This window comes from Diabrotica undecimpunctata, chromosome 1 (assembly GCF_040954645.1).
Source record: "Diabrotica undecimpunctata isolate CICGRU chromosome 1, icDiaUnde3, whole genome shotgun sequence".
Classification (NCBI taxonomy): domain Eukaryota; kingdom Metazoa; phylum Arthropoda; class Insecta; order Coleoptera; family Chrysomelidae; genus Diabrotica; species Diabrotica undecimpunctata.
The window spans coordinates 175,476,773-175,503,550 of NC_092803.1; the positions used below are offsets into that span (position 1 = coordinate 175,476,773).

The window sequence follows — 26,778 nt, forward strand, 5'->3', positions numbered from 1 at the left end:
CTTTGTTCAATGCATGGTGTTATGTATGGACAGGTGACTTAAGTTCATCGATTTACTTTCTATGAGTAGGAAAGAAACGTAATATAAAAAATAATTCGTAAATAATGGCATACTTATAAAAGTTAATGGGAAAATCCCAATAGTTGGCTGTATACCATAGTTTAAAAACTTATACAGAAGTAAAATACTTCAAATTTGTATGTTGGTATAAAACATTTAATTTAAAACTTTTTAAAAGTGTCGTCCAAAATTTACAGGTGCATAACGTCACGTTTCCGATCTAGTTCAGATCATCCTCAGTGCCTTCGTTTTGTACTTGAAGCTAACACTAAAGTAAAGTTCGTGTAACCTTCGGGCTAAGGTCTAGGGTTAGGGTTTTCAGGTCGCGCAAGCGCCCCTAACATGACTTAACGACTACTTTCGTAGCCAGGACCGACGGCTTTACGTGCCCTCCGAAGCTCAGTTAAATTAGAATTTTGAAAATGTTGTCGGAGCCGGGATACGAACCCGGGCCCTCTAGCTTGTTAAGCCAGTAACACAGCCACTGAGCTACCGCTGCCACGGAAGCTAACACTAAAATAGTAGCGGTGACATCAATATATGGCTTTACATGTATAAAACTTTAAATTCTAATGGATGACAATGGACAAAGATCAAGTATCAAAATCTTTGTCCATTGTCATCGACCTAGGGTCGCATTAGAATTTAAAGTTTTAAACATGTAAAACCATATATTGATGTCACCGATACTATTTTAGTGTTAGCTTCAAGTACAAAAAGAAGGCACTGAGGATGATCTGAACTAGATCGAAAACGTGACGTTACGCACTTGTAAATTTGGACGACACTTTTAAAAGGTTCTAAATTAAATGTTTTATACCAAGATACAAATTTGAAGTGCATTACTTGTGCGTAAGTTTTTAAATGTCATACTTGTACAAAGATCCAGCGGATCGACTCTATATGTCTATGTGATCTATGTTCTTTAGATGAAGTTCAAAATTTATCTATTAGTGTGATATTTCTAAAATAAAGCCTTATTGGTGAAATATAGAAGCATTAAATACAACATTGTCGAGTGTAATACGTATTAAAAAGGGCTTTTAGTTAAACTGATAATAACATTATTTTTCAGGCAAGTGTTGTGCTTTAGTAGATGTAAAATTCGAATCATTTGCATCTTTTATGTCGGGCACAAAATAAATGGCAACCCTAAGTACGAGCGGTTTAATTATCTTGAGTTAGTTCACGAGATAAAATACACAGCCTAAAGACAGGGGGAAAATCGTAAATCTTTGAATAGCACCAGAGATTTAGTGTTTTAAGAAAGTATATGGATTAAATATAGTTAGAGTGTTATTGGCAATTTGTCAAGTTATTATGTTGGTTGATTTGATTGGTATTTAATATTAATTATAAACTCCTGGACAAAACTAACGCACCACTCATATTTTCTCAATAATCTTTATTTATTGATAATTTACTGTACAAGTTGCCTATAAAGACAGTTGTTATGTAAGCTAATAATAGTCTTGTTTTAACAATAATTTGTATTAAACTTCGTTTTAGACTAAAAGTGAGTTAAACTTTTCATAAAAAGTGCCGATTAAAGCAAAGTGCTTGTAAGAAACAAGCTTTTTATTGTGATATTTTTCATCACATGCATGTTTGAAAGTTCATTTGCATAAAAATCAAATAAAAAATGAACCGCCAAAGAAATTTGTCAATAGAGGAGGCAGTGCAAGCATAGACTCGATGAAGCTCCTAGATGACGGATATTCAATGCGATACGTTGCAGGTTTGTTAGGAAGACATCATTCCAGCATCAGTCGCAAGGTGAGGCAATATAATGAAACAGGATCGTACCATCGAAGACCAGGGCAAGGGTGAAAACGTTGCACTAATCAAATTAATGATCGTTTTTTGAGACAACGTGCTCTCAGAGAAAGGAGAGTCGCCAGCAATTTGCTAAAAAATGAACTAGCAGATTTTCGAAATGTCGCGATATCGTCTCGAACAGAAAGAAGACGTTTACATGAAGCAGATTTGAGCAACAGGAAACCGGCCAAAAAACCCTTGCTTACCAGAGAACACAGGGTTCAGAGATTGAATTTTACAAGACTGCATCAAAATTGGACCATTGATGATTGGAAAAGATGAGTTCTTTTCTCCAATGAGACTAGAGTAAGCCTAAAAGCTCCAGATGGTCATGAGTGTGTCTGGCGAAGGCGAGGAGAAAGGTCTGCCAGCTGCAATATCTCTTCTAAAGTACCTTTTGGTGGTGGCTTTAAAATGTTTTGGGGGGGAATTTGTTTTGAAGCTCGTACGGAGTTGGTCCCCATATGTACGAGGTCTATGAATGCCCATTATTACTTAGACAACATTATTGCCGAACATGTAATGCCTTTTGCTCCGTTTCTTGGGCCTAATTTTTTATTCATGCAAGACAACGCTCATCCTCATGTGGCTCGACACATGATGCTACCTAAATGATGTTGATATTCCATTATTAGAGTGGCCACCTAATAGTCCGGACATGATTCCTATAGAACGTCTATGGGACTATCTCAAAAAAAAAAGATTCGAAGTTGTAGACTTCCTTTTGCCAATCACAACCAAGTCATTGAGGCCGTTGAGTATTATGAGGTTTTTTTCCTGGTCTTTCCCTCATAATTTACTATGGAATCACAACCATGAGATTTTTACTGTCATCATGGCATGTGTTTGTCATTTCATGTAATCGAATGAACTATCTTACAAGTAAAGTCGTCCCAGAAACGCAACTCAACAATATTGGCAATATCATTTTAAAGTCGTCTACTTTAAAATATATAATGTATGTCTGAATTGGCAATATAAATGAGTCATATAAAATTAAATTATTAGAAGAATTTTTCACCAAGTAACAAACAAACAAAATTTGTTTAAATTATTAAAGTTTGTATTTTGAGAACGATTTCCGAAGTGGAAATTGAAACGTCAATAAACTTACTTTAATTGTAACTTATTTCCATTTAAATAGTAATTACTTTAACATGTCATAAGAAAATAGCTTCAGAACAATATAAATATGTTAAAATTTGATTGAATATAACAGTAGCAACCATCAATATGTTGGAATTAACATTATGATTTACCCTGAAAGTTTTTAAACTCAATGATGGAGAACTAAAGATTTTTATTAAAGGCCCTATTCGTTTTTTCAACATTTGGTACCTGGAATATGGAAAGCACATATGTGTAGGAAGTTGGATTTTTGAATTTTATTACTACAAAGTAAAATGTTGATTGATGTATGTGGGTGTGTATATTTGATATAGAAGGTGAACAGAAAATTGGTGTAATGTACAGCTGGTATGTTACTTCACTTATAACTTAAGTAGAAAAAGGCCGTACATGTTAAAAATAACATTTGGTACCTACCTCAGAAATATAAGGTATGTAAGTTATAAGTTCATGAACATAAGGTGGATGTAGAGTGTTAATTAAATATTAATGTATGTTAACAAAATATGGAAAACCAAGAAAATTAATGGGTAAAGGATGACTCTGTTTGCTAAAGTTATAATATATAATCTATTATTTTTATTGTGGTGAGATGAAAAAAGACTGGATAAGACACTGAGATCTCCAGAGGTCTGAAACCATACCCTAAGGAAAGCATGTGTAGACATGAAGATTGAACTATACTCTTAAAAAACTTTTGTATTTGTATCTTTTGTATCATAAGCAGTATCTCAATAAAAAAACAATTATAAAATATATATGATCAATGATAAATTAAACTACCGGGTTAAGGAAATCTTTAAAAAAAAAATGTCATTATTTACTGTCTGTGTCAGTTGTTAAGAGTGTTCGTTGAAGGGAGTTAAAGGGTGCAGTTTCATATATCTCAGAATGATTTTTGTTTTAAAAACAGTCCGTGTAGAAGAGGTATCCGGCATGTTAAGGTGTCTCTTAAGAGAGAGTTTACTGTCATGCTTATGCATCATGACCTCAAGTTTACAAATTATAATCGTTAAAATTTGACTAAAATAATATTATACCAAACCATATATCTATCATATATCTATAAATATCTATCTAACTCCATCTTGTGTGATTCTGAAATAATATATTTGACATAATATATGGACAAGGTTGAATATTTTTGTCAAAGTTCCGTATATACGTCAAAATTTTTAGTAAATTAACAAATCTATAATTATATATGTTTTAATTCTAAAGTAAAATGATACGATGTATGATTCCAGTTTAACGTGTCAGTGCTGTCACTGTAGTGGTCAAGGTTTCATTTCCAAATATCTGCCAAATTCATGTTGTATTAAATTTTTCATTTTTGGCACATTCTTATTACTCATCCTACATTACCTCACCAACCAGTTTGTAGGTTGTTTTCCATTTGCTGAACCTGCAATTACTTTCTAGAAAACCATGAGTAATCAAAAAGGATATGAGCAGAAAGAAAATTGCCAATTAGAGAATAATGTGTTTGAAATGTTAAAACAACAAAATTATGGGAGTCCTGCGCACGTACCAGCTGAATATGGAACTAATTTTAAATGTAAACATTGTTTGCGCAGCTCATATAATAAACAAGCTTGGTATGGTGGAGGTACTCATTGTGTTTCTCCAAATATACAAAGCCCAATGCACGGACAACATTTCAAAACAGAGAAGAAAAGACCGTGTCAATATTATCAAAATTATAAAATGAGATGTAATAAAAAATATCATGATACAGCTAGATTTACAACATTTAAAGATGTTGGAATATCATCGTCTAATTTATTAGCCGAAGATAAAGAAAGTTTAAACTCTATAAAATCTCAAAAAATGGAGTCACCAACAAATCAACATTTAAATGCTTCTGGGTTTGAAAATGAAAATAACTTTCAAAATGCAGTAATCAATTCTAATTTAACTACTTTTACACATAATACATGTGGTACGCAAATTAACTCACACAGCTGTTTAAATAGAAGTCAAACTAAAGAAAACGAAGATTGTATGAAAAATTGCCAAACAGAATATTTTGTTAAAATTGAGTGCCGAAGACATGGTAACATGAACTGTTATAAAAATAATAATTTTAACGCCAATTCTTCAAAAGATGTATATTCCCCTTACGAAGAATTTTCTTCCAATGAATTACTAGAAAATCAATCTATTGAGGCTTGGGGAAACCTTTGCCAATCTAATTCTAAAACAAGTTACGTAAATACTGAAAAGTCCTGCAAAAAAAAGCCGCTTGCAATCTCCGTAAAAAGTCGTACAGATATGAAAAATATTAATGTTAATATTGAAGTCAGTTTAAAAAGGAAAAAGCACAAGCAGAAATCTAAACAAAAAAATAATAATAAAGTTAAAGATAATATAAAGGTCCAACTCTGCCCTGCCTATACTAAACAAGAAAAGCATCAACAATGTATGTGGGTAAGGTGTGAACCAATGACTATTATCGATGTTCAACCACAAAAGAAAGAAAAATTTAGTTTTTTTCGGTTTTTTAAGTTTGGAAAAAAGGAGAAAGCAAAAAATAGCACTGCATTTGTTAAAACATCAATATCTGTAAAACAACAGCAAGTATCACCAGTTATAGAAGACACAACGAGGGACAGGGCACACAAAGATGAAAAAAATAAAGCAAATAATCTCATTAAAAAAGCAGAAGATCAAACTCAAGCCAAATTTAAAATCAATGAAGTAGAAAATCATAAACCATTAATAGACCAAAGTAATCTACCTATAGAAAGCAGTATAGCGCAAAAAACTGCTACCGAAAAGCTACTTGAACTTAGCAACGTCGAATTAGAAAATCGTAAATCATTGACTAGCAAAAATAATCAATCTGAAGTGAGTAATACTGCGAAGTCCATGGATAAAAACTTAGATGAACTTTATAAGAGCCAAAAAGAACATTTTAAATCATTTATAAGTCAAAGTGATGAAGCTGTAGTAAATAGTGTGCCTGGAGCTATAGACAAAAAAATAGTTCCAATTAATAACACACACGATGTAAATCATAAAATATCCACCAGCCAAGAAAATACAAACCAAGAATCTAAGAAACCAAGAAATCCAAGACATGTTAAGGTAGCAGAGCATAAAAAGAAAAAGGAAAAACACACATTTTCTCCTGGTCAAAATATTCAGCACATAAAACCTGCAGACTCACTAACAAACAATCAAGAAGAAATTAACAAAGCACCCATCCTCCAAAATGGCCATTCTCAAAATACAAACGATAAAAAACCAGAGGAGCTTCAAAAACTCCAAGCATCCACAAAGCAAAGCAATCAACTTGTATTATATATTACAGACAAACAGTCAGTTCTAAATAACATTCAAGTAGAATATAATAAAGCATCTACCAGTGAAGATGACCAACCTGATGCAAGCAATTCCAGTAACTACAAAGTACCAAATCCAGCAGCATCCAGCGGTCAAACTGACGGGCCTGTTAAAAGTATTCTTACTCCGCATAAATCTGCATATAAAAAATTTATGATAAAGTATGAGCAAAGTAAGAGTATGAATCAAATAAAAAATGATAAAGTACTCACCAGACGTGACAAAAATCCTGAAAATTCCAGTAAGCTAAAGCACGTTGACTCCCGATTAATATATATACAACGAGGAGTACCGTTTAAAGGTAAGAAATATCTAAAGATATCACATTCTGCTTGAAACAAAGAAGTGCTAAAAAACTACCTCCTGGTATAAGACCAATCTTATTGAAAAGACAAACAACATCTTATATAAATCCTTATTGATTTTTTATTACTATGATATTCATTGTTATGATCTACTTTATACAAAAAAAATAGTTTTTATATCGGTTGTAGTTTTAATTTTCCAGTATATTACATTAAGAACACACTTATAAAATATATTAAGGGTCAGAGAAATTCGAGTATCCATTATAAAGTAATTTATTTTATTAAAATTTGATATACAGGCAAAAACTTGACAAAAACAAGAAATGATTAGTTTATGTATTCGTTCTTTATTCATTTTTTTTCTCTAAATTTGCAAATCACTAAAGATTTTAACATTTCAGTTTCGTATTAATTAAAAGGTGTATGGTTCTTGGAAGACGAAGAGGGGATCACGAAGACCAAGGAGCACAGGGTGGCGTCAAAGAACGTCAAAGCGTTGATGGTTCTCCATCAATCATAATATATCAGACCGCTAGCATACCACTCCATAACAGACCGCTTTTCCACTACCACTCTACTGCAAATGAATGGTTTACAAAACATAGGAGACTAATTGGAATACAAACAATTTATTGGTGAATTCGCAGTTTTTACCTTATTTCAATTCGGCCACACTGGGTAATAATTATTACCCCTGAATATCGACGTCATCATTCTAAATGATACAGGGAAAACATGCCTTCTTCTTCTGATGGTGCCTATCCGTTGCGGATGTTGGACCCTAACATGGCTATTCTGACTTTGTTGACCGCTGCCCTGAAAAGTCCGGTAGTGGTTAAGTTAAACCATTTTCGCAGGTTATGCAGCCAGGATATTCTTGTTCGTCCTGGACCTCTTTTCCCATGCACTTTACCTTGAAGTATGATCCGAAGTAGGTTGTATCGTTGTTCATTGCGCATTATATGGCCCAGGTATTATGGTTTGCGACGTTTTATGGTTATGACTAGTTCGCGCTCTTTACCCATTCTATGTAGTACTTCTTCGTTGGTAACTCTGTCTATCCAGGAAATCCTCAACATGCGTCTATAGCACCACATCTCAAATGCTTCAAGTCTCCTCAGTGATGCTTCAGTTAGGGTCCATGACTCCACGCCATATAAAAGAACGGAGAATACGTAGCAGTTTAGTAAACGAACTTTTATTGTCAATTTTATATCGTGGCTGTTAAAGATTTTTTCATTTTGACGAAAGCTGATCTTGCCTTCTCGATCCTTATCTTCATTTCCGTCGATTGGTCCCACTGTTCATTTAAGTTTGCACCCAGATAACAAAAGTTGGTGATTTGTGTTATAGGTTGTTGGTTAACTAGTAATTGACCAGGTGGTATCCTATTTTTGCTTATAACTATGTATTTGGTTTTCATGATGTTAAAATCAAGCCCAAACCTGCTACTTACTTCTGCCACCCTGGAGACAAGTGTCTGCAGACCTTTAAGACTGTCTGCAAAAATGACAGTATCATCAGCGAATCTTATGTTGTTCAATCGTTCTCCGTTTATAAGTATTCCCTCGTCTATGTCCGTTAGCGCTAGGTTCATAATGTGCTCTGAATATGCATTGAACAGTAATGGGGACAATATACATCCCTGTCGCACACCTCTTTTTATCTTTCTGTCGTCTGTTAACTTATCTTCAACTCTAGCAGCTGCAGTTTGTTCGTAATAGATATTGTGTAGTATACGGCGATCTTTGCTGTCTAGACCAATTAAATTTAATATTTTCATCAGTTCGTCACGTTTTATTCTATCGAACGCTTTCTTGTAATCAACAAAACATACATATATATCACAATTCACGTCTCTACATCTTTGAAAGAGAACTTGTATTGCGAAAAGTGCCTCTCGAGTACCCAATGCATCCCTGAAGCCGAATTGTGTGTTTGTCATGTGTTCTTCACACTTTTTACATATTCTTTTATGTATAATTATTAGAAAAGTTTTCAGGAGATGGCTCATAAGGCTTATTATTCGATAATATTCACATTTTTTGGCATTGGGTTTTTTAGGGATTTTTATAAAAGTCGATCTTAGCCACTGTTGGGGTATTTTTCCACTTTGGTATATATTGTTGAAGATCAAGGTAAGTCTTTTAACTTCGACTTTATCCATAATTTTCAAAAATTCTGAGTAGAACTCGTCTGGTCCTGCGGCTTTTCCCTTCCTAATGTTGTTTATAGCAGCTTCTACTTCCGCTTCGAGAATAGGTGGTCCGGTATCGTCATTTTTATTTTGTGTGATGGTGACATTCCTATCGTCTTCAAATGTTGTTGTCACATAGTTCATCCATGTTGTTTTTGTTTCTTAAATATCAACTATTGGATTTCCTTGAGCGTCTGTTAAGGGTTCAGGGTTTTTTGATTTATAGATGCCTGCTGCTTCTTTGATCTTTTTGTGGAGGTTTAACGAATCATGTTTACGTTCCAATCTCTTGATTTCTTCACACTGTTTTTCCAGATTTTTATTTTTAGCTTCTCTGACAGCTTTCTTATCTCTTTGTCTAGAAATTGATATGCAACGTAGTCTTTCCGCTTGGATTCTCTTCTTCTGTCCATCATCTGTAATATACCGTCGGTCATCCATGGTTTTTTCTTTTCTGCCTTTTTCGGTCGCAGGTATTGGTCTAATATTTCCTTCCCAATGTTTTCTAAGTGGTTTATTTCGGTGTCAACATCATTAACTACTTCTGACTTAGATATGTTGTTCTTCAGATATTCCCGTACTTCTTGCTTTACGTCATCATCTCTTAGTTGTTTGAGATCGTATCTTATGCCTTAGACCTAAAATAAAATGAGTTTGGGTAATAGACGAAATCCACAGTTTTTTTATCGAACTCAGTTCATTGAAGTGTTACATATTTAGGAGGCCTTAGCGTGCATTTTTGAGAGAACACAATTGTATTGTTGATGTTTTGGGAGGGTATATATGAGCTTAAGTTCCTCCCGACCTCCTTGTCCCCCTACCGCCATCTTGAAAAAGGGGTGCAAATGGTTTTTGGGCTCTATTTCGTAAACTAACAACCCTACAAATTAATTTTTTTCGTACAATAAAAAATAAAAAATTTATAAGCAAAATAACCAAAACTTCTTGTACAAATTTTCTCTTTTGCTTATAACTTTTTTTCTGGTCTTTTACAACAAAATGACGTAAAAACAATATTAAAGAGGGTTTTTCATTGAATAATTTTCACTACAAATTTGTTTAATTTCATTAATATTTCTGGGTTTTATAGCGCTCTGAAGTGACTGGGTTCTTGAATACTCACCATCTTAGAAAAAGGGTGCAAAGGGTTTTCGCGCTGTGTCTCGTAAACTATCAATTCAACAGAAAATTTGATTAAGCATTATTTGTAGAAATAAAATTGTCTTCAACTTTATTTCCATTGTAATTTATCGTTAAATAAAAAATATAATTATTACTACAAATTTATATAATTTGTGTAATTTTTATTGATTTTACAATGCGCCAAAATTGACCAGGTTCTTAAATACTCATAAGAATTTTGTTAACATTCCTATGTTAGTATTAATTTATTCTCGAACCTTTTTTCGACAACTTATGAGGTAGAGTCCGAAGGCACGTTTTTTACGTAGTATCGCCATTAGGCATAATCGAAGGACCTTTCCAGGCAAGATAATATTGAGCATAGTTATATATTTAAAAAGTTGTTTTCTTCTATTGTTTTTTTTATTTTCTTTGATGGTCCAGGATCTAATTTAGTATCAGAGGTTTCCATGATGTTACACTGTAGGTTTCACCAGAATAATTGATGCACACTGCCCAGAATTTAAGGCCTGCTTTTCGGCAACCACACATGGTTTCTCTTGCAGCTGCAGAAACTTAATTTCAGAAGTTCGGGGGATCCTGGAGTTCTAAAAGTTTGAATTGGTATCAAAATTTGTTCATTCTTTTTCCAGCCCGAATTTTCAGGATCGCAGTGTTTGCCGAGCTACGACTGAACATTTTAATAAACTGGGTTATTGTGGCATCTTGTGTTGGAGGAAGCGATAACAAGTTAACTTTATTTTTGGTCGCTGTCTTAGTGGATCGTTTGTATTAATTGCTGTCCAGCAATAAATTACATATAAGATATTACAAGCAATAGAAATACATAAAGGAGTAAGACAGGGATGCATTTTGTTACCGCTGCTATTTAATGTTTATAATGAAAGCATCTGCTGGAAAGTCAACTACACATCAAATTCAAGCACATAGGCAGATTCTAGAAAAGTCACTAGAATATAACATAGAAACACATCATCTCTTCATTGACTTCAAAGCAGCCTATGACAGTGTGAAAAGAACTGCATTATATAATGCAATGATAGACTTTGGGATCCCACCTAAGTTAGTTAAGTTGACCCATCTAACAATGCAAAACGTAAGCTCATGCTTTAAAATTGCCTTGGAAAAGGCAATCAGACAATTAAATATTAGAATGAATGGAACTATTTTTAATAGATCGACGCAAATTCTCGCATTCGCTGACGATATAGTTATAGTGTGCAGAAGTATGAGAGACATGGTGCAGTGTTTTACAAGGCTTGCGGACGCAGCAAGTGAATTAGGACTTGTGGTAAACGAGGAAAAAACCAAATATATGTTGGTTTCTAAAAACCCTCGAAATATCCAACAAAGAATTTAAATTAACCACCATACCTTTGAGCAAGTCAAAGAATCTTGGATCGCTAGTAAACGCAACAAACACGACAAGCGACGAAATAAAAAGACGCATAGCAATAGCAAACAGAACTGTTCAAAGTATATCCACAGACATTTAAAAAATAAAAATATAAAACGTGCACTAAAGCTTAATATATACAGGACCTTAATAAGACCAGTTTTGATATATGGGGCTGAAACGTGGATCTTATCTCAAAATGATAAAAGACTCCTTGATATTTTTGAGAGAAAAATTCTTAGAAAGATTTTTAGGGCCGTAAATGAAAATGGGCTATGGCGTCGAATATACAACTTTGAACTGTATCAGTTATACACCGATCCAGATATTGTGAAATTCGTTAAAGTGCAGAGACTTAGATGGGCTGGACACATTGCTAGGATGTCAGATCACGAATACACGAAGAGATTAACATTTTCAAAACCAGAGGGCACAAGAAGCAGAGGACGACCACGAATGAGATGGATTGATGATGTGGAAGAAGACCTACAGATTCTAGGGGTTAGAAGATGGAGGGAAGTTGCCAGGAATCGACAGGAGTGGCGAGTTCTTTGTGAGCAGGCCAAGATCCACAACGGATTGTTGAGCCACTTATGATGATAGTGAAAGCATCTGCCAGGAAACCCTTTTGCAAGCAAACGAAGGAATCATAATCAATGGAGAGGTTGTAAATAATATTAGATATGCAGACGACACTGTACGAGTTGCAAGAACAGTAGAAGAATTACAACGATTACTTACAAATATAAATATTGCCTGCAAGAATTATGGCATAAGTATCAATATCAAAAAAAACTAAGTATATGGTCTTCAGTAAGAACATGACACAACCAACACATATTAGTATAAACGGTATTCAAATTGAAAAAGTATCAAGTTACAAATACTTGGGTACTGCAATAAACGAAACTGGAGACCAAAACAATGAAATGAAAAGACGTATCGAAATTGCCAGGGCCACTTTCATAAATATGAGAAAATTCTTCTGCAACAGAGATATAAGCATCCCTCTCCGATTAAGAATGGTAAGAGGCTATGTATTTAACACGCTATTATACGGTGTAGAGGCCTGGACTCTCAAACAGAACAACATATAAAATATTGAAAGTTTCGAGATGTGGTGCTACCGTCGAATGCTGAAGATAAGTTGGGTTGAAAGAGTTACAAATTTTGAAGTAATGTGAAGGATAGGAAAAGACCCAGAAATTTTGCCAACGATCAAATGAAGAAAACTAGAATATTTGGGTCAAGTGATGAGAGGACATAAATACGCATTACTTCAAAATATAATGCAAGGAAAAATAGAAGGAAAACGGAATCCAGGTCGTAGAAGAATGTCATGGCTGCGTAGTTTGAGAGAGTGGTGTGGCTGTACCACTAATGAACTCTTTAGGTCAGCTGTAAACAAGGTCAGGATAGCATTGATGATTTTCAATCCCCGATAGGAGTGGCACAAGAAGAAGAAGAGAAGAAGCAATAAATTTAAGTTTTCCGATCTTGTAAGCTACTGATTTATCCTACAAAAGTATGGAAAAATAGCCAATTCTCTGCAATAAAATCGACATATATAGAACTTAAAGGATCATATAATTGATCCGATTTGCACCGTTTTGAAGATTGAAAAATACACACTGGACTGCTGCAGTCCTAATGCCGTAAGCAAGACAACAATGTCAATGTTCTCGGCTACGACAGCCACAGAATCATAGAATTGGAATGAAGCAAGCGTAAAACGGACAATGACTGTATGTGCATCTAATTCAGCTTGGTCGACACCAAATAGCAACATCTGATAGAGCAGTTTTCAGAAGATCTATCAAAATTGTTTTTTTCTGTTTTTAACCATGAAAACCTTGCTATAATGTTGGTACATCTTATTAAACTTTTTTCAGGTAAGCTTATTATATCACATACATTTGTAGTGGAGATTATTCAATAAAAAACTGTCTATATTGTTGCTCTTATGTCATTTTATTGTAAAATAACCAGAAAAAAAGTTATAACGCCAAAAAAAGTAGTTGGGCTATAAAAAGTAATAGAAATAAAGTAGTAGACTATTTAATTTGTTTCAAATAATATCTGATAACATTTTCTGTAGGATTGCTAGTTTACAAGATACTGCGCGAAAACCCTGTGCACTTTTTTTCCAAGATGGCAGCTGGTGGATAAGCACACAACCTCAAACTTAAGCTTACACTAAACACCCTCTAAAAAATTCAACCTAAATCTAACTTTTCAATGGACTACACGTGTATCTAATGGATGGAATTACGATGTGGTATACCATCAGTTGTGGTTGAAGATACAATCTTTGTCAGAGAAAACATAACAGCTCAGCGTTCGGTAAAAGAAACTGTGGAACCTTCTCTCATACGCTATTTTAGACGCTTCAACAAGATAACGCAAAACCACATATTACCAAAGTCAGCATGGTCTTTTTTGGACAGATTGAAGTCAATATTTCGCCCTGACCCTCGAGATTCAGATTTATTCCTAATGGAACACGTATGCTGATATTGGGCTGGAGAGCCCCAGCATCCATTTAGAACATCCGTCTCAAATTTTGATACCACTTCGGGAAGATTGAATTAGAGTATGTAGCAAAATACGTTAGAAACACATTGACCACCTTATCAGAAGCTAGCCCAAGCGCATCCAAGAATGTGTTTATCAATACATGATTAATTGACTTTCCCTTTATTTGAAGTGGCTTTAATCACATTAAAAACAATGGATGAGAACTCTAAAAACTCTAAAAACAATGGGCGAGATTGGCGTAGATGTAATACTGGATATCTGCTACATAATATGGATCACAGGTGAATGACCTGATGAGTGGCGCGAATCAACCTTAATCCCTATCTATAAAAAAGGATCACTAACCGTGTGCTCCAATCACAGAATCAAAGAAATTTGTATCATAAAAACTCAGCCAAAGTTAGAATACAAGGAATATATTCAGATGCTTTCAAACAAAGAAAGAAACTAGACAGGGCTGCATACTATAACCATTATTGTACAACATATATTCTGAATATATAATGAGAAAAGTACTAGATGAATTAGATGGAAAAATCACTTTAGGAGGCGGAAAAATCATCAGCTTGCGGTACGCAGATGATACACTTATACTAGCAGCGAGTGAAGTCAAAATGATTACCATTACTGAACGGCTAAGCCGAATAATCAAAGAATTCGGACTTTAGATCAACTCCGGAAAAACAAACAATAATCGCAGACAGTGCAAATAATAATCTACTGCATATACACCAAGTAGCAAATTTCGAAGTGGTAGACATATTTATATATTTGGACTCCCTGATAGTCAACCATGGCGATTGCTCCTCAGAAATAAAGCGTAGACTAGCAATGGCCCGAAACGCAACAGCTAAACTGATTAAAATATGGAACAATTATGAAAAATACTAAGCTCAGATTGGTCAATGCCCTTATTTTTACCATTGCTACATACGCAGTTGAAACATCAACTCTCAAAAAATCCATAGGAAAAAGATCGAAATGTGGGTCTATAGAAGAATTCTACGCGTGTCCTGGACAGAACATAGAACTAACCTGTCAGTTCTGGTAGAGCTTCATAAAAAAGCTACCCAGTAAACCGGTATAGGCTTATAAGGAGGAGGATTACAAAATATTTTTAAAATATAATAATTCTATATCACGTAGCATCTAGACTATATAATTCTCTAATAGAATACAACAACCCTCTCCCTCTCAACATTGGTTCCCTGTTATCAAACCATAATAAACGCGTTTTAGATGCAATATTAAATTACGTTAAAGAGGCTAAAATCGATATTTAACCTTATAAGCACCTAATATGTACCTATATGTGTATGAATAAAAATGAATCCTGTGGCTAATAGACTATGTCTAAGGCCATCCGTTTCCTCTACACATATACACACATATACCACATAGCATATAGCCGTAAAATGCTTTTAAATACGCTTAATTATTTATTAGTACTAACAACGGCGGCCGGCCATGTGAAGTAGGTGAAGGTGAGGTTCACCAAAAAAATATAATTAAATTGAGACAAATAAATAAAAAATGAAAGCAACATTATTATATCTAAATTCTGCAATCAATTATTTATTTTCTCTTTTAATTAATCTAAAAATTAAAAAACACAACTAGCTTTATTAGCGGTACGTACTTGACGGTCAAGTCCTGACCTGTGTCACTAGCCGTGTAGGATTCAGGAATAGGTGATGTACCATGGGTGAATATCATTTTTGAAATGCGAAATCCATCTACATAAGCGTTCACGGTTGCCATGGCAACGTGACGTTAGCCTATCCTTAGTGATAGCTGAGAAAACTGGTGAATGCAGTTCCATCTAAAAATATATTATTTGTCTTCACCCACTGTTGGATGTGTATTTGGTATTCCTATTTTTCGGAAATTTCTCTCAGCTACAATATTTTGAAATTTAGTCTATTATATAGATATTTTTTATATAGTATAATGTATAGTATAGTATTTATTAGTTTAGTTTATTCACAGTATTAATTTTATTTGTTTAGTGCACTTTATAAATACATTTCTCTGATTTGGATATAAAGTGTTCTTGTGGATTTCGTGAGGACAAAAATAATTTTAGACAGACATGAATCCAGTTCATGACGTCTTCTTCTTCTTCTTCCTATGCCGTCTCCATTAACGAAGGTTAGCGATCACATTTCTAAAAGTTTCTCTGTCTTTTGCAACGTGGAATAATTCGTCTACAGTCATGTTTGTCCAGTCTCGAATATTTTGCAGCCATGATTTCCTCTTTCTACCTATTCCCTTTTTGCCATCGACTCTACCCTGCATGATGACCTGCAGAAGACTATATTAAATGGTGGCTAAATTAATGACTTGGTGTGTAATATATTAGAGACTCCGTTTAGGCATTGGAGAAATGAAGATAAAAGGGATGTTCTTTTACATGGTCGACCTACCAGTATTTTAAACATCTGCGTCTGACTCAGAGTGGTCGGCTGCAATCAGCATCTGACTCAGAGTGGGCGGCTGAATCGAAACTCACCAACCCGTTTTTGAAGGCGTGGTGTTTTAATCGCCAAAAAACCCTCAATGAAATGTCAAGGTTCAGAACTAAAATACCCCAAGCAAGCAGAACTAATCGTATCTAGTATAAGTGCCCTAAAAAACTGTTTTCAAGGTATTAGGGCCCTAAACTCTATATATTTTTTTTTACCAATTTTTAATGAGATTTGGGCGCGAAGTAGGTACCAAAACTCCTTTTGGCTCCGGCAAGCTTTCCTCATCCTCACCACTTTTTTAGGCCACGAGCCGCCGCTGAGTACTAAACCATTGAATAAATCACTTTGTATCTAAGTAATTCAGTTAATTAAACTAGTGATATTATTATTTAGATGTATATTTAAGACGAAATCATTAAAAAAAATGTTCTTGTCAGTTTCAGAATAAACATTATGGGGTTTATCGTCCAAAAGTCTCTTTTAAGGTGTTTTAATTTTTTATCTACTATAAAGCAAGTGCCTGCCATGTGTCCGTAAAGCATCACAAATATAGAATATTATGAGTTATAGAATATAGAATATTATCTGTTTTCAATAATTGACAGTATCAGTCCATCTAATTTACTGCAAAACAATTATATTTACTCATCACTCATACGTAATACTTTTAACGATTTACGATATGTATTAATTGTTTTATTGTTATTTTTGGTCATTTTGATTCTTCATTTACTTTGAGCCTATGTTTTAGGGCTTTAATAAATGTTTAGAGGAGATGTTTTATAAATACGGTTTCATTAAAGGAAATATTTTTTATAATGTTAATTAATTTAATTTCTTCCTTAGCTTTGGAAGTAGACTCATCACTAGACTCATCTGGATTTGGATCAAGAGCAATAAGTTTGTTTATTCTAGTTATCATATTTTCAATAAATTTAAATATGTACCTACAACATAAAATTAAAACCAATGCTACACATAATTGTTGAATAATAAAACCAAACCAAAGCAGTCATTGTTTATTTGTAATTTTTTGACAACGTAAAAAATAAGATGACAAAATATTACATTTAAATAGCAGTAAATTTAACTATAAAAGTTACTATTTAATACACAACATTAAAGTACTCATTTATTCAAGCTGTCTATATGGATCACCCACAAATAGTCGTCTTAAAAAACTAGACCGTATTAAGTAAAAGACTCTGTGGTTAGTTTTAGGTGAGCTCAAATCTACACCTATAGAGAATGTTTCATCTGAATCTATAGAACCTTACTTATACTTAAGACGACTTTTTAGTTGAAAAATTTATTTCTTAATGCCAATCTTACAACCAACCTAAACTACTTCAAAAATATGTGACATCTCTATTTCTAATCTAGTCGACAAATGGTGACATAACAAAAATTCTACTATTCTAGTAATAGCATATTATCCTAACGTTTATTGACACCTAAACAATCCAGGTGAATTAAGTCTCTTAAGGTGAATTAAGAAATTTAAATATCTCCAAAAAAGAAGCGGCTCTAATTATGCGAAATGAGACCAATTGTGTCGCAAATTTCTCGGCAGAATGTAATAAGATCGAGTTACCCATATTAAAACAGGAAGTTTTTAAAAGGAAAATACCAGTATTAGTAACTCCAAATAAGGAATTTGGTGTTTATTGAGAGTAGACTAAATATAAGACCAAATACTTACTGGTTTTCCTGGCTTTTCCTCATGATTTACTATGAAATCTCTAACAGGAGAATTTTACTGTCATCATGGCATGTGTTTATCTTTTTAAAGACGAATTACATGCTATGATTTTTTCTGACGGATATTCTCAAGTTAAAGTTGATTTCATGTAATCGAATGAACTATCTTACAAGTAAAGTCGTCCCAAGAACGCAATTCAACAATATTGTCAATATAAATGAGTCAGATAAAATTAAATTAGTAGAAGAATTTTTTACCAAGTAACAAAAAAACAAAATTTGTTTAATTTACTAATGTTTTTATTTTGAGAACGATTTCCGAAGTGAAAATTGAAAAGTCAGTAAACTTACTTTAACCTTTAGTTATGGCTTATTCCCTTTTAAACAGTAATCAAATATTTCCTATGCGAAATCAATGTTTGTTTCCCAAATTTTGACAATGAGAATTCAAATGATTTTCAGCATCAGAGAGCCAAGCTTGATAATGCATGCAGAATTTTCATGGATGGTTAAAAATTAAGAATGGGAGTCAGTTGTACTGTACATATATGTTTCGAATCACCAAGACTGCCTGATGCATAAGTTAAATACACGATGCTTCATTAACTCTTTTTCAAGCTCTACAATGGACTGTTAAAAGAAATTCTAACCACCAACTTGTAATTAAGTGAGATTCAAGTTCTGCATTATTAGCTTTAAAAAAATCACGTTAACATTTATATAAAAATAGTCTTAAAGTCGCTAAAATTTTATGAAACCAACTAATGCTGCTGGAGGAACATAATTTTGGATAAACGGATACTTTGTTATTTCCTGTAACGTCAACGCAGATTTTTTTGCGAAAGATCTAAAAGGGATCAGAAGTAACTTAGCTAGATATAGGTAAGCGATCTAACAGCTACACGTAAGAAAAGTCTAAAGCAAAATTGGATTAATGAGTGGTACACTTTTGTAATCGAAACAACAGTTTCTCTAGCAAAATTAATCCTGTTTGACATACTGGGCCACATTAGTAAAATTGGTAAAATTTTATATTTTTTTTGTTATTACTGATATTCAACCAATAAATTAGTTAAATCCAAAATGACCTTCAAAGTTATTACGTAAAATAAAAAAAATAAAGTGTCGTATAGAGAAAAAATTACATACAGAGGTTAAAACACTTCACAATTGTATTTAGGTATAAAAAACATATAGTTAAAACTTTTACAAGTGTCGTCAAAATTTATACAGTAGCATAACGTTTTCGATCTAATCAGATCATCTTTAGTGCCTTATTTAGTTGAAGCTAACAATGAATTTGTGGCTATGACATCCATATATGGGTTAACATCATTCCAAAATTAAATTATATGATAAGATAAAATTTAATACTTGAGGAGCTACATGTCTCCCTGCTCGGTTTTTAACACGTGGTTCTTGTCAGTTAAAACGACACAGACCAACTTGGTATTTAAAAAAACTGGGAGTTGATGCGGGGCAGTAGGGGGTTACATTTGAGGGCATGAATTTTGAATAAAAATTCGCCCCTTTCCCAATACAAATTGACGTTTGTATTGGTTGGAGACTTCATGTTTTTTTAAATCATGGTTTCTAAGTTTCTAGGGGGAGAAGTCAAATGTTCGTTGGAACACACTGTATATTGATGTTTATGTATAACATTTTAAGTCGGTTATGTTTTTGTTTACTAGTCGTTTGTGTAATTCCAAACGTTATCACTCAGACTTAAGTTGAGAATTCCTTCTCTCATAATAATCTCTATCATTATGTTCACTTATTAGATTTAAATTGAACAAAATAAAAGAAAAATCGAAAGCCTGTGAGTTTTTAGCTACTAAATGCTTTAATGATCTTGATATCATTTGCTTTCAGAGGTCAAGAAACCTCAAGATAACTAGTTTCAAACTTATTGGCTAATACATGAGTGAAAAATTTGTTGCAATATCTTCATTTTCGCACAGATAATTGTTTTATACTGATTAGTACAATTCACCAAAATATAACAATATAAATAGAGTTTGGGTGCTCAAAACGTTTACGCCCGATCTTATACATGTAAGTTTTATCATTTTTTATAATTTAGACATAAGATACATACCTTTTCAGGATAAATCAATATACAAATCAAATATCCAAATTTGACAGTTGCATTAACAGCCTCATCCCAGTAGTTTTATAAATGTAACAAGCAATAAATTAAATAAATTAAATATTAAAAATATTAAATAAATGCAACCACAGACGCATTATATTCATAAAACATATTATAGTTTTGAAATTACACCAGTTTTAATTTCGTGTGCCATGCAATATGTACTTTGGAAAAGTACTAGACTACTGGAAAAACATTTCACAAAAAAGCAAGCAAAACGGTTATCCCAACTCCCAGCTATCAGTAGCTCCCATATTCGTTTTTCTTTTTATTTTATTACTTCATCTATGGTCAGATGGTAGATTTGTTATTACTTTAGTTGTTAATTTTAGTGTTGTGTTTAATAGGATAATTCATCTGTAGTTCTTCAAGTCTGATTTGTCTCCCTTTTTGAATCCCAAACATCTCTAGTTCATGGGATGCTTGTCCTCTATTCTTGTGGTATAGAAGTTTTTATAGTTGTTTGCTGAGAGCAGATCTTGTGTACTTAGGAGTTGGTTCGTCACCATTCTGGTAATTTTCCACTTTTTAATTTTCCTAATTCTTACTTTAGCTTTCTTTCTATTATTTCTTCGTTTTTCATCACTTCTGGTGTTGGTAGTTCATTATTGTCACCTTTAGCCAATATGAATCCAAAGCAATCTGCCCATGTTTCCTTCTAAATGTGTCTTGTTTTTGTTAGTTCGTTTATCTCTTTACCTTGTCCACTGATCATTTTCCATATTTCTCTTTGTGTTCTGTGGAAGTGATCTATCTATTTTAAGATGCTCTTTAAGTATTGGGGATGTTGAATATTAAAATTAAGGGAACTATAAAATTGGAAAAATTTAAATAAACAGAATATACTTGGCAATCTTTTAAAAACGCAATATGTGAAGTGTAGGAAAACTGATACACAAAAGAAGAAATCTTAATTATATATAAAAAAAGATTAATGATATTGTTAGCTATAAGAAAATCCAAGAAAAGATCAGAATATTTATAAAAATAGCAAAGGCAAGCTATATTGAAAAATAGGGTCAAGATCTTAAAGAACTATAGATAATATGAGGTAGAAAGAAAAGGCACTAGTTAGGTATTTTAACTAAGGATAATTATTACTATTACCGAAGACTCTGACCACATAGAAGTAATATAGTTAAAACATAAATATACAATATTTATTTGACGATAACTGAGTGGATATACCATCAGTGATATGAGATCAGGAAAAGTAGCCGATAGAAATTATCTTTTCACAGATAAAGCATGCAATATGCATATTCAAATTATCTTAATTCACGGTTAAAAATATTGTATGTTAATAAGTTTAAATTATTAGGTCATGGCAGCCTTGGGTTGTTGGCAGTTTTACGTATAATATTCTTAAATTAGATAATATTCTTAAGCGACTGGCTCCAGTTTACTTTTATACCCATACCTAAAACGAGTTAAACAATCAAGTGCTTATAATTATAGTGTAATTAGTCTCATAAGCCATCTTTGGTTTCCGTTTGAGTTTTGGTACTTTTTACTAAGTTACTAGGAGAGCACTTTTTAAGCTTACTTCTTCTTTGTGTGTCATCTCCGCCACGAAGGTTTGGCTATCATAATGGCAATTCTGACACTGGAGGCTGCTGCTCGGAACACTTAAATAGAACTGCAAGCGAATCATTCACTAAGGTTTCTTAACCACGACATTATTTTTCTTCCTATGCTGCACATACCTTAAATTTTTTCCTACATATTCACTTGTAACAGTTGGTATTTATGTCCGCGTGTAATGTATCCCAGAAATTGTAATTTTCTCATTATAATAGTCGGTACGACTTTTTTGTTTGTTCATCCTCTCCAGTACTACTTGCTAAGTTTTTTTTAACTTTTTTATTATTACCGTCTGTGATTGTCTGAATCAAAAGGTTTATGGAACCTTCATCAATAGCTTTGCTTTAGTAATGGCATAGCTACTACGCTATGTAATATGTTCAGTTGTTTCGCGAGTACGTATTTGGTTACCTAGATATTACTCTTATATATGCTGTGTATGTGCACGAATATTTCCTATCAGCTATTCGGACGTGCTATGTTGAGATTACTTGCTGTCTTACGCAAAGTAACGATATTATTATATAAAAAATTTATTTTTAGGACAATTGCTTAAAAATTCAGAGATTGAACTACAATTATTCCATTTTGTTTTTACTGACAAGTTTGTATACAATACAGTAGAAGATATCTACAAGTGGTTAAAGATGTATACCAGAAGTTTGCTGCTTTTCATTCAATTTAACAAAAAATATAAAGTTACTATCGTCATAAAAATATATTCAAAGAGTTACCAAAGCCGGAATAAAAACCATAAAAAACTCAGAATGGCTATCTTTAATAACAATACTGCTAACAACAAAGTCAATAGGATACTTAACACACCTGGTTTCCTAGCCCCACACCTAACATACCTCGATTCGTTACAAAAAATAAATGACATAATTCCTCGTCGATTGGAACAAGTTTATCATGCAAATCTAAGAAGAAATATCTATTTAATCAACCATAAATGTTTTAAATTGACTTACAATGAGTTTTTACACTATTTGGTTATTCTTATTCATGTGCTTTATTTGTTTTTGATTGTTTATTTTACTTTTTGTTTTTAAAATTGCTAATAAATATATAATATATTACTTTTGTTTTAATATAGCTAATATTTGATGTATTATCAAAAGTATGCGAAGTGCTCTAAAGCAGTTTTTCAAAAATTCTGCGGTTTTTCAATATTTAAATATATTTTTTGAAACAATGTAGAAAAATTGGAAATGTAACTTGTATTAGCTGAAATTAGGTATGTGTCAAAAATGTCCATTTGGGCAGGAGATCCATATACAAATATATTTGTATCATGCCATCATCAAGGTGTTCTAAATGAGTTCCTATTTGCTCCGTGCGTGACTATGGTAGGGGTACCGTGAAATATGACAAAATGGAATCTATCTTTTTACGCATAAATTTGATCAAAAATGGTTGCAGATAAATGTTTCGTATTTAATTGTATTAATAATAGCACAAATGGTGAGTGTAGTTTTTATAAGTTTTCAAAGCTTACGTATAAATTAGAGAAAAGAAGAAAATTGATTCATGCTGTTAATATGAAAAAGTAAATATCACCTAACCTCGTTTTTGTGACAATTATAATAGGTGTATATATCAAACAGTTATTTTCTGAACAGATTGGACTCCAAAATCTAATGATGGAATTTGTAGTGCTCATTTCGCCGGCAATAAAATATCTGAAAATAAAGTCCCAATTATATTCCTACTATTTTTTCTGTACTGGCAATAAAATACATAAGATTAAGTACCAACTTGCTCTAAATAGGTATGGCATTTTCTATTTTTTTTTGTCGTGTGCTCTTCCACACGACAAACGTGATTTGCCAGTACTAGATTTCTCCCTTTCCTTTCCGTTTGGGGTTGAAAAGATAAATTATGATAAACTTTTAGAAACCCAGTTCTTAAAACTACATCCATTTTATATATAAACTGAAAAAATATAATTAACAAACTTATTAGTAATTGTCAATTTCGTATGTACTTATCATGTGTTTAACCTCAAATTGGGAGGTCCAAAACAGTCAGACGAAGGCGGTAGGTGTCGCGTCAGTCACGCACGGAGCAAATAGCATTAAAATTACGGTTGCTATGAAGGTATGTGTCACAAATTTACAATTCAGTTTTAAATTAAATCGTTTTGACATTTTCTTAAATTTTAATTATTTCACAATAGTCAACAATAAATTTTGAATGGGAAGACTGGTAGATATGTTATAGATTTTAGATAAATGTAATATATAATTATTTACTTGCAGCAAGAGGCTATAATGAGCGATATCCAGATAGTAGGCAACACCTTCTACAATAAAAATAATAATTTCTTTATTTAACTTCTTAATTTTCTGTGTGTTGCTTTAAGATATTTCTAAGTAGTAAAGTTAATAAAAATAATAAATTTAATTTATGAAATACCTCTTTTTCCAGTATAATCGTACTTAATGCTTAAAGTATATTCATAAAAAATACAGTCGTCAGAGACGCAAATACCATTGAACTTCTAAAAATCATACGAAAAAGCTGAATTTTCCTGAGAGTGTCAATTTTGGGGTCTCAAAATACTAGATACCTACGACTTAAGGCTCAGAGCAAGAAGTAAAATCCAGAATATGTAACGACGTGCATCGTCTTCGACCGTATAAAACAGCGTACGTCACAAGAGAAAGGTGAGTTTTGCTAAAGTGCTGATCTAGTGGGAACTCTACCGGGTCTTTGGATGTTGACTGGAGGCCAACCGTCCAGAGTTCCGTCAGAGTGTTGATCTAATAATAACTCCACTGGCCCTAGGGCCTAAGATATTAACTGAAGGTCAACCGCTTCTGTTAGAGTGTTGATCTAGTGGAAGTTACATATCCGGTCTTGGAGTATTTATCTGAGACATACCTATTCTTTCCCGTGGCTAAGTATTGATTAGTCGCTTTTCGCTTCTCGCAAGACCGAATGTTAATCGGCCCGTTCCATATCTATTCCGCTAATCCGTGCTATGCTTTCTTAGCTGCGAGTGTATTAACACACCGTTATATTTTATTTTTCGCAGGTAATAAACAGTAGGTCGCCGACCCGTGCTTCCAGACCGTAGATGTAGGATTTGCAGTTGATTTTTATTAGTGTTTTAATAATAACTTTATGTTTGATATTTATTTATTCCAAACATATTTTTATTTCAATTAAACATGACTTTTATTGAGTATGCTGTCTAAAAGAGCTACCTGTCATTAAATAAAACAGCCCAGAAACTTGATTCAGCTCTACGATATCGAACGCTATAACTATGGCATGAAAGCCTGTGCATAATATATATACTACATGGCATGAAAGCCTGGGAGCTAACAATTAGCTCGTTATGATGCCTGGAAAACTTTGAGGTGTGCTTTTTCCGCTGCATTTTTAAAATTCTATGAACTGACCTTGCAGACACTTTTACTGTTACTGTAGCAGTTTGCGTTGCAACAAATATTACTTATAATCGTTTTGAAAAGTTATAATGTATAATTATAAGTAACAAAAACTTTAGGTCTGCTCATCAATGTGCCAAATTCATTACTGAATTTAAAATTAAAAAAGTGTTATCTACAAATTAGATGCGCGCGTCGATTTAGTACTAAAAATTAAAAAATATTCTAATTTTTTGTACTAAAAATGATGAAATATTAACTAAAAGTGGGATTTTTCTCAACTGGTAGTAACAATTTGTTAAACAAATTATTATTTATTTGTAAAAAGTTTTTATATGCCAAAGGTTCTTCTACTAATAATTCTTCATTCCAACATATTTAATATTCCTTTGCCTAAACGGTTTTTTAAAAAGTGTACAATTTTTTTCCTAAGCATCATTATTACAATTAAAGCTACTGCACATAATTTTAATAATTTTTTGCCATCATTATTTAACGGTGTGTTTTGTTTACTCTAATCATAAAACAAACTTCACTGTTAGGTTATCAATGCAAAATTGGTAGAGCTTATGCCCACATGCTCAGTAAAGTTAAGATAGTTGCAAACACAAACCCACATTTTTCATATTAAATCCACTAGTAAATAATATTTTTAGTACTGAAATTAGCATAATGGCAAGTGGACCTTACGGTGATGACAAATTTGGCCAATATGAGCGCTTTAAACGTGACATATATCCCCTCCCGTCAGCTGCACAGAACGAATAATAAGACAAGTAGAGGTTAGAAACGAATTTACAGAAGCCACTGCCAACCTTCATTAGAAACGGCACCTAAAGAAGAAAAAATAAGCTATGGTTTAAAAGAACGATTTTAGAAGTGGAAATTGAAACGTCAATAAAATTATTTTAACCTTAAATTGTGACTTATTTCCAATAAAAATAGTAATTTTCGTTTAAATATTAGAATTATTTTGAAATAAAAAATAAGAATTGTCAAACAAATTTATTTTATTTAATTTTATTAAAAAATTTAATATTCGAAATTGAATTTCCAATACCGATGTGATCTATGAGAACCACAACATAAAAACACATTATGAAAAAAAGAATTTGCAATAATCTATCATAAAGAGTTAACTTTCGCCCCCTTTTAATATAATACAAATGTAGAATATAGTGAACAAAATTAAATATAACGACATGTTCATAAAGAATGAATTGATTAAATTGAAATGAATATAAGTTACAGAAAGACCGATTTTTACGTTTTTGCGGCCATATTTTATTTGAATGTAAGTATAGAGAGTCATCTAGAAACCGTTGAGATGGGGAAATGTCGACAATCTCATTAGAACATGAGGTTTTCGACTCTGTAAAAGTCATATCGGTGTATTGGATCCAGTTGTTATATTTTAACCATTTTTTATATTCATATTCATCGAAATTAGTATCTTGTTGATCACCACTACCTAGTGTGATATCCGAATGCCGAAGAGTATTTGAATTGCTTTCTGCAGATGTACAACTGCACCTTTTC

At 32.9% G+C, this 26,778-nt stretch overlaps 2 protein-coding genes across 4 annotated transcripts in view; one reads left to right on the plus strand and one right to left on the minus strand.

The window, feature by feature from the left end:
* tei (irregular chiasm C-roughest protein teiresias) overlaps positions 1–26,778 on the minus strand; it is a 578,605-nt gene that overhangs the window by 439,029 nt on the left and 112,798 nt on the right. The gene's annotated exons all lie outside the window — the stretch shown is intronic.
* LOC140441370 (uncharacterized) lies at positions 4,142–24,990 on the plus strand. Of its 3 annotated transcripts, XM_072532066.1 has the most exons (3): positions 4,142–6,655; positions 19,978–20,160; positions 22,385–22,518. In XM_072532066.1, the coding sequence occupies exons 1-2, from the start codon at positions 4,435–4,437 to the stop codon at positions 20,001–20,003; spliced, it is 2,247 nt and encodes a 748-aa protein (XP_072388167.1). In that variant the 5' UTR covers positions 4,142–4,434; the 3' UTR covers positions 20,004–20,160; positions 22,385–22,518. The 3 variants fall into 3 exon arrangements, with proteins under 3 accessions (XP_072388167.1, XP_072388177.1, XP_072388159.1); XM_072532076.1 differs by lacking the exons at positions 19,978–20,160; positions 22,385–22,518 and adding an exon at positions 24,882–24,990; XM_072532058.1 differs by lacking the exons at positions 19,978–20,160; positions 22,385–22,518 and adding an exon at positions 17,251–17,406.

Coding starts and splice junctions, on each gene's coding strand:
- LOC140441370 (XM_072532058.1), top strand. CDS start 4,435: ATGAGTAATCAAAAAGGATATGAGCAGAAAGAAAATTGCCAATTAGAG. Junction 6,656..17,250: donor ACGAGGAGTACCGTTTAAAG/GTAAGAAATATC, acceptor TTTCTTCCTTAG/CTTTGGAAGTAGACTCATCA.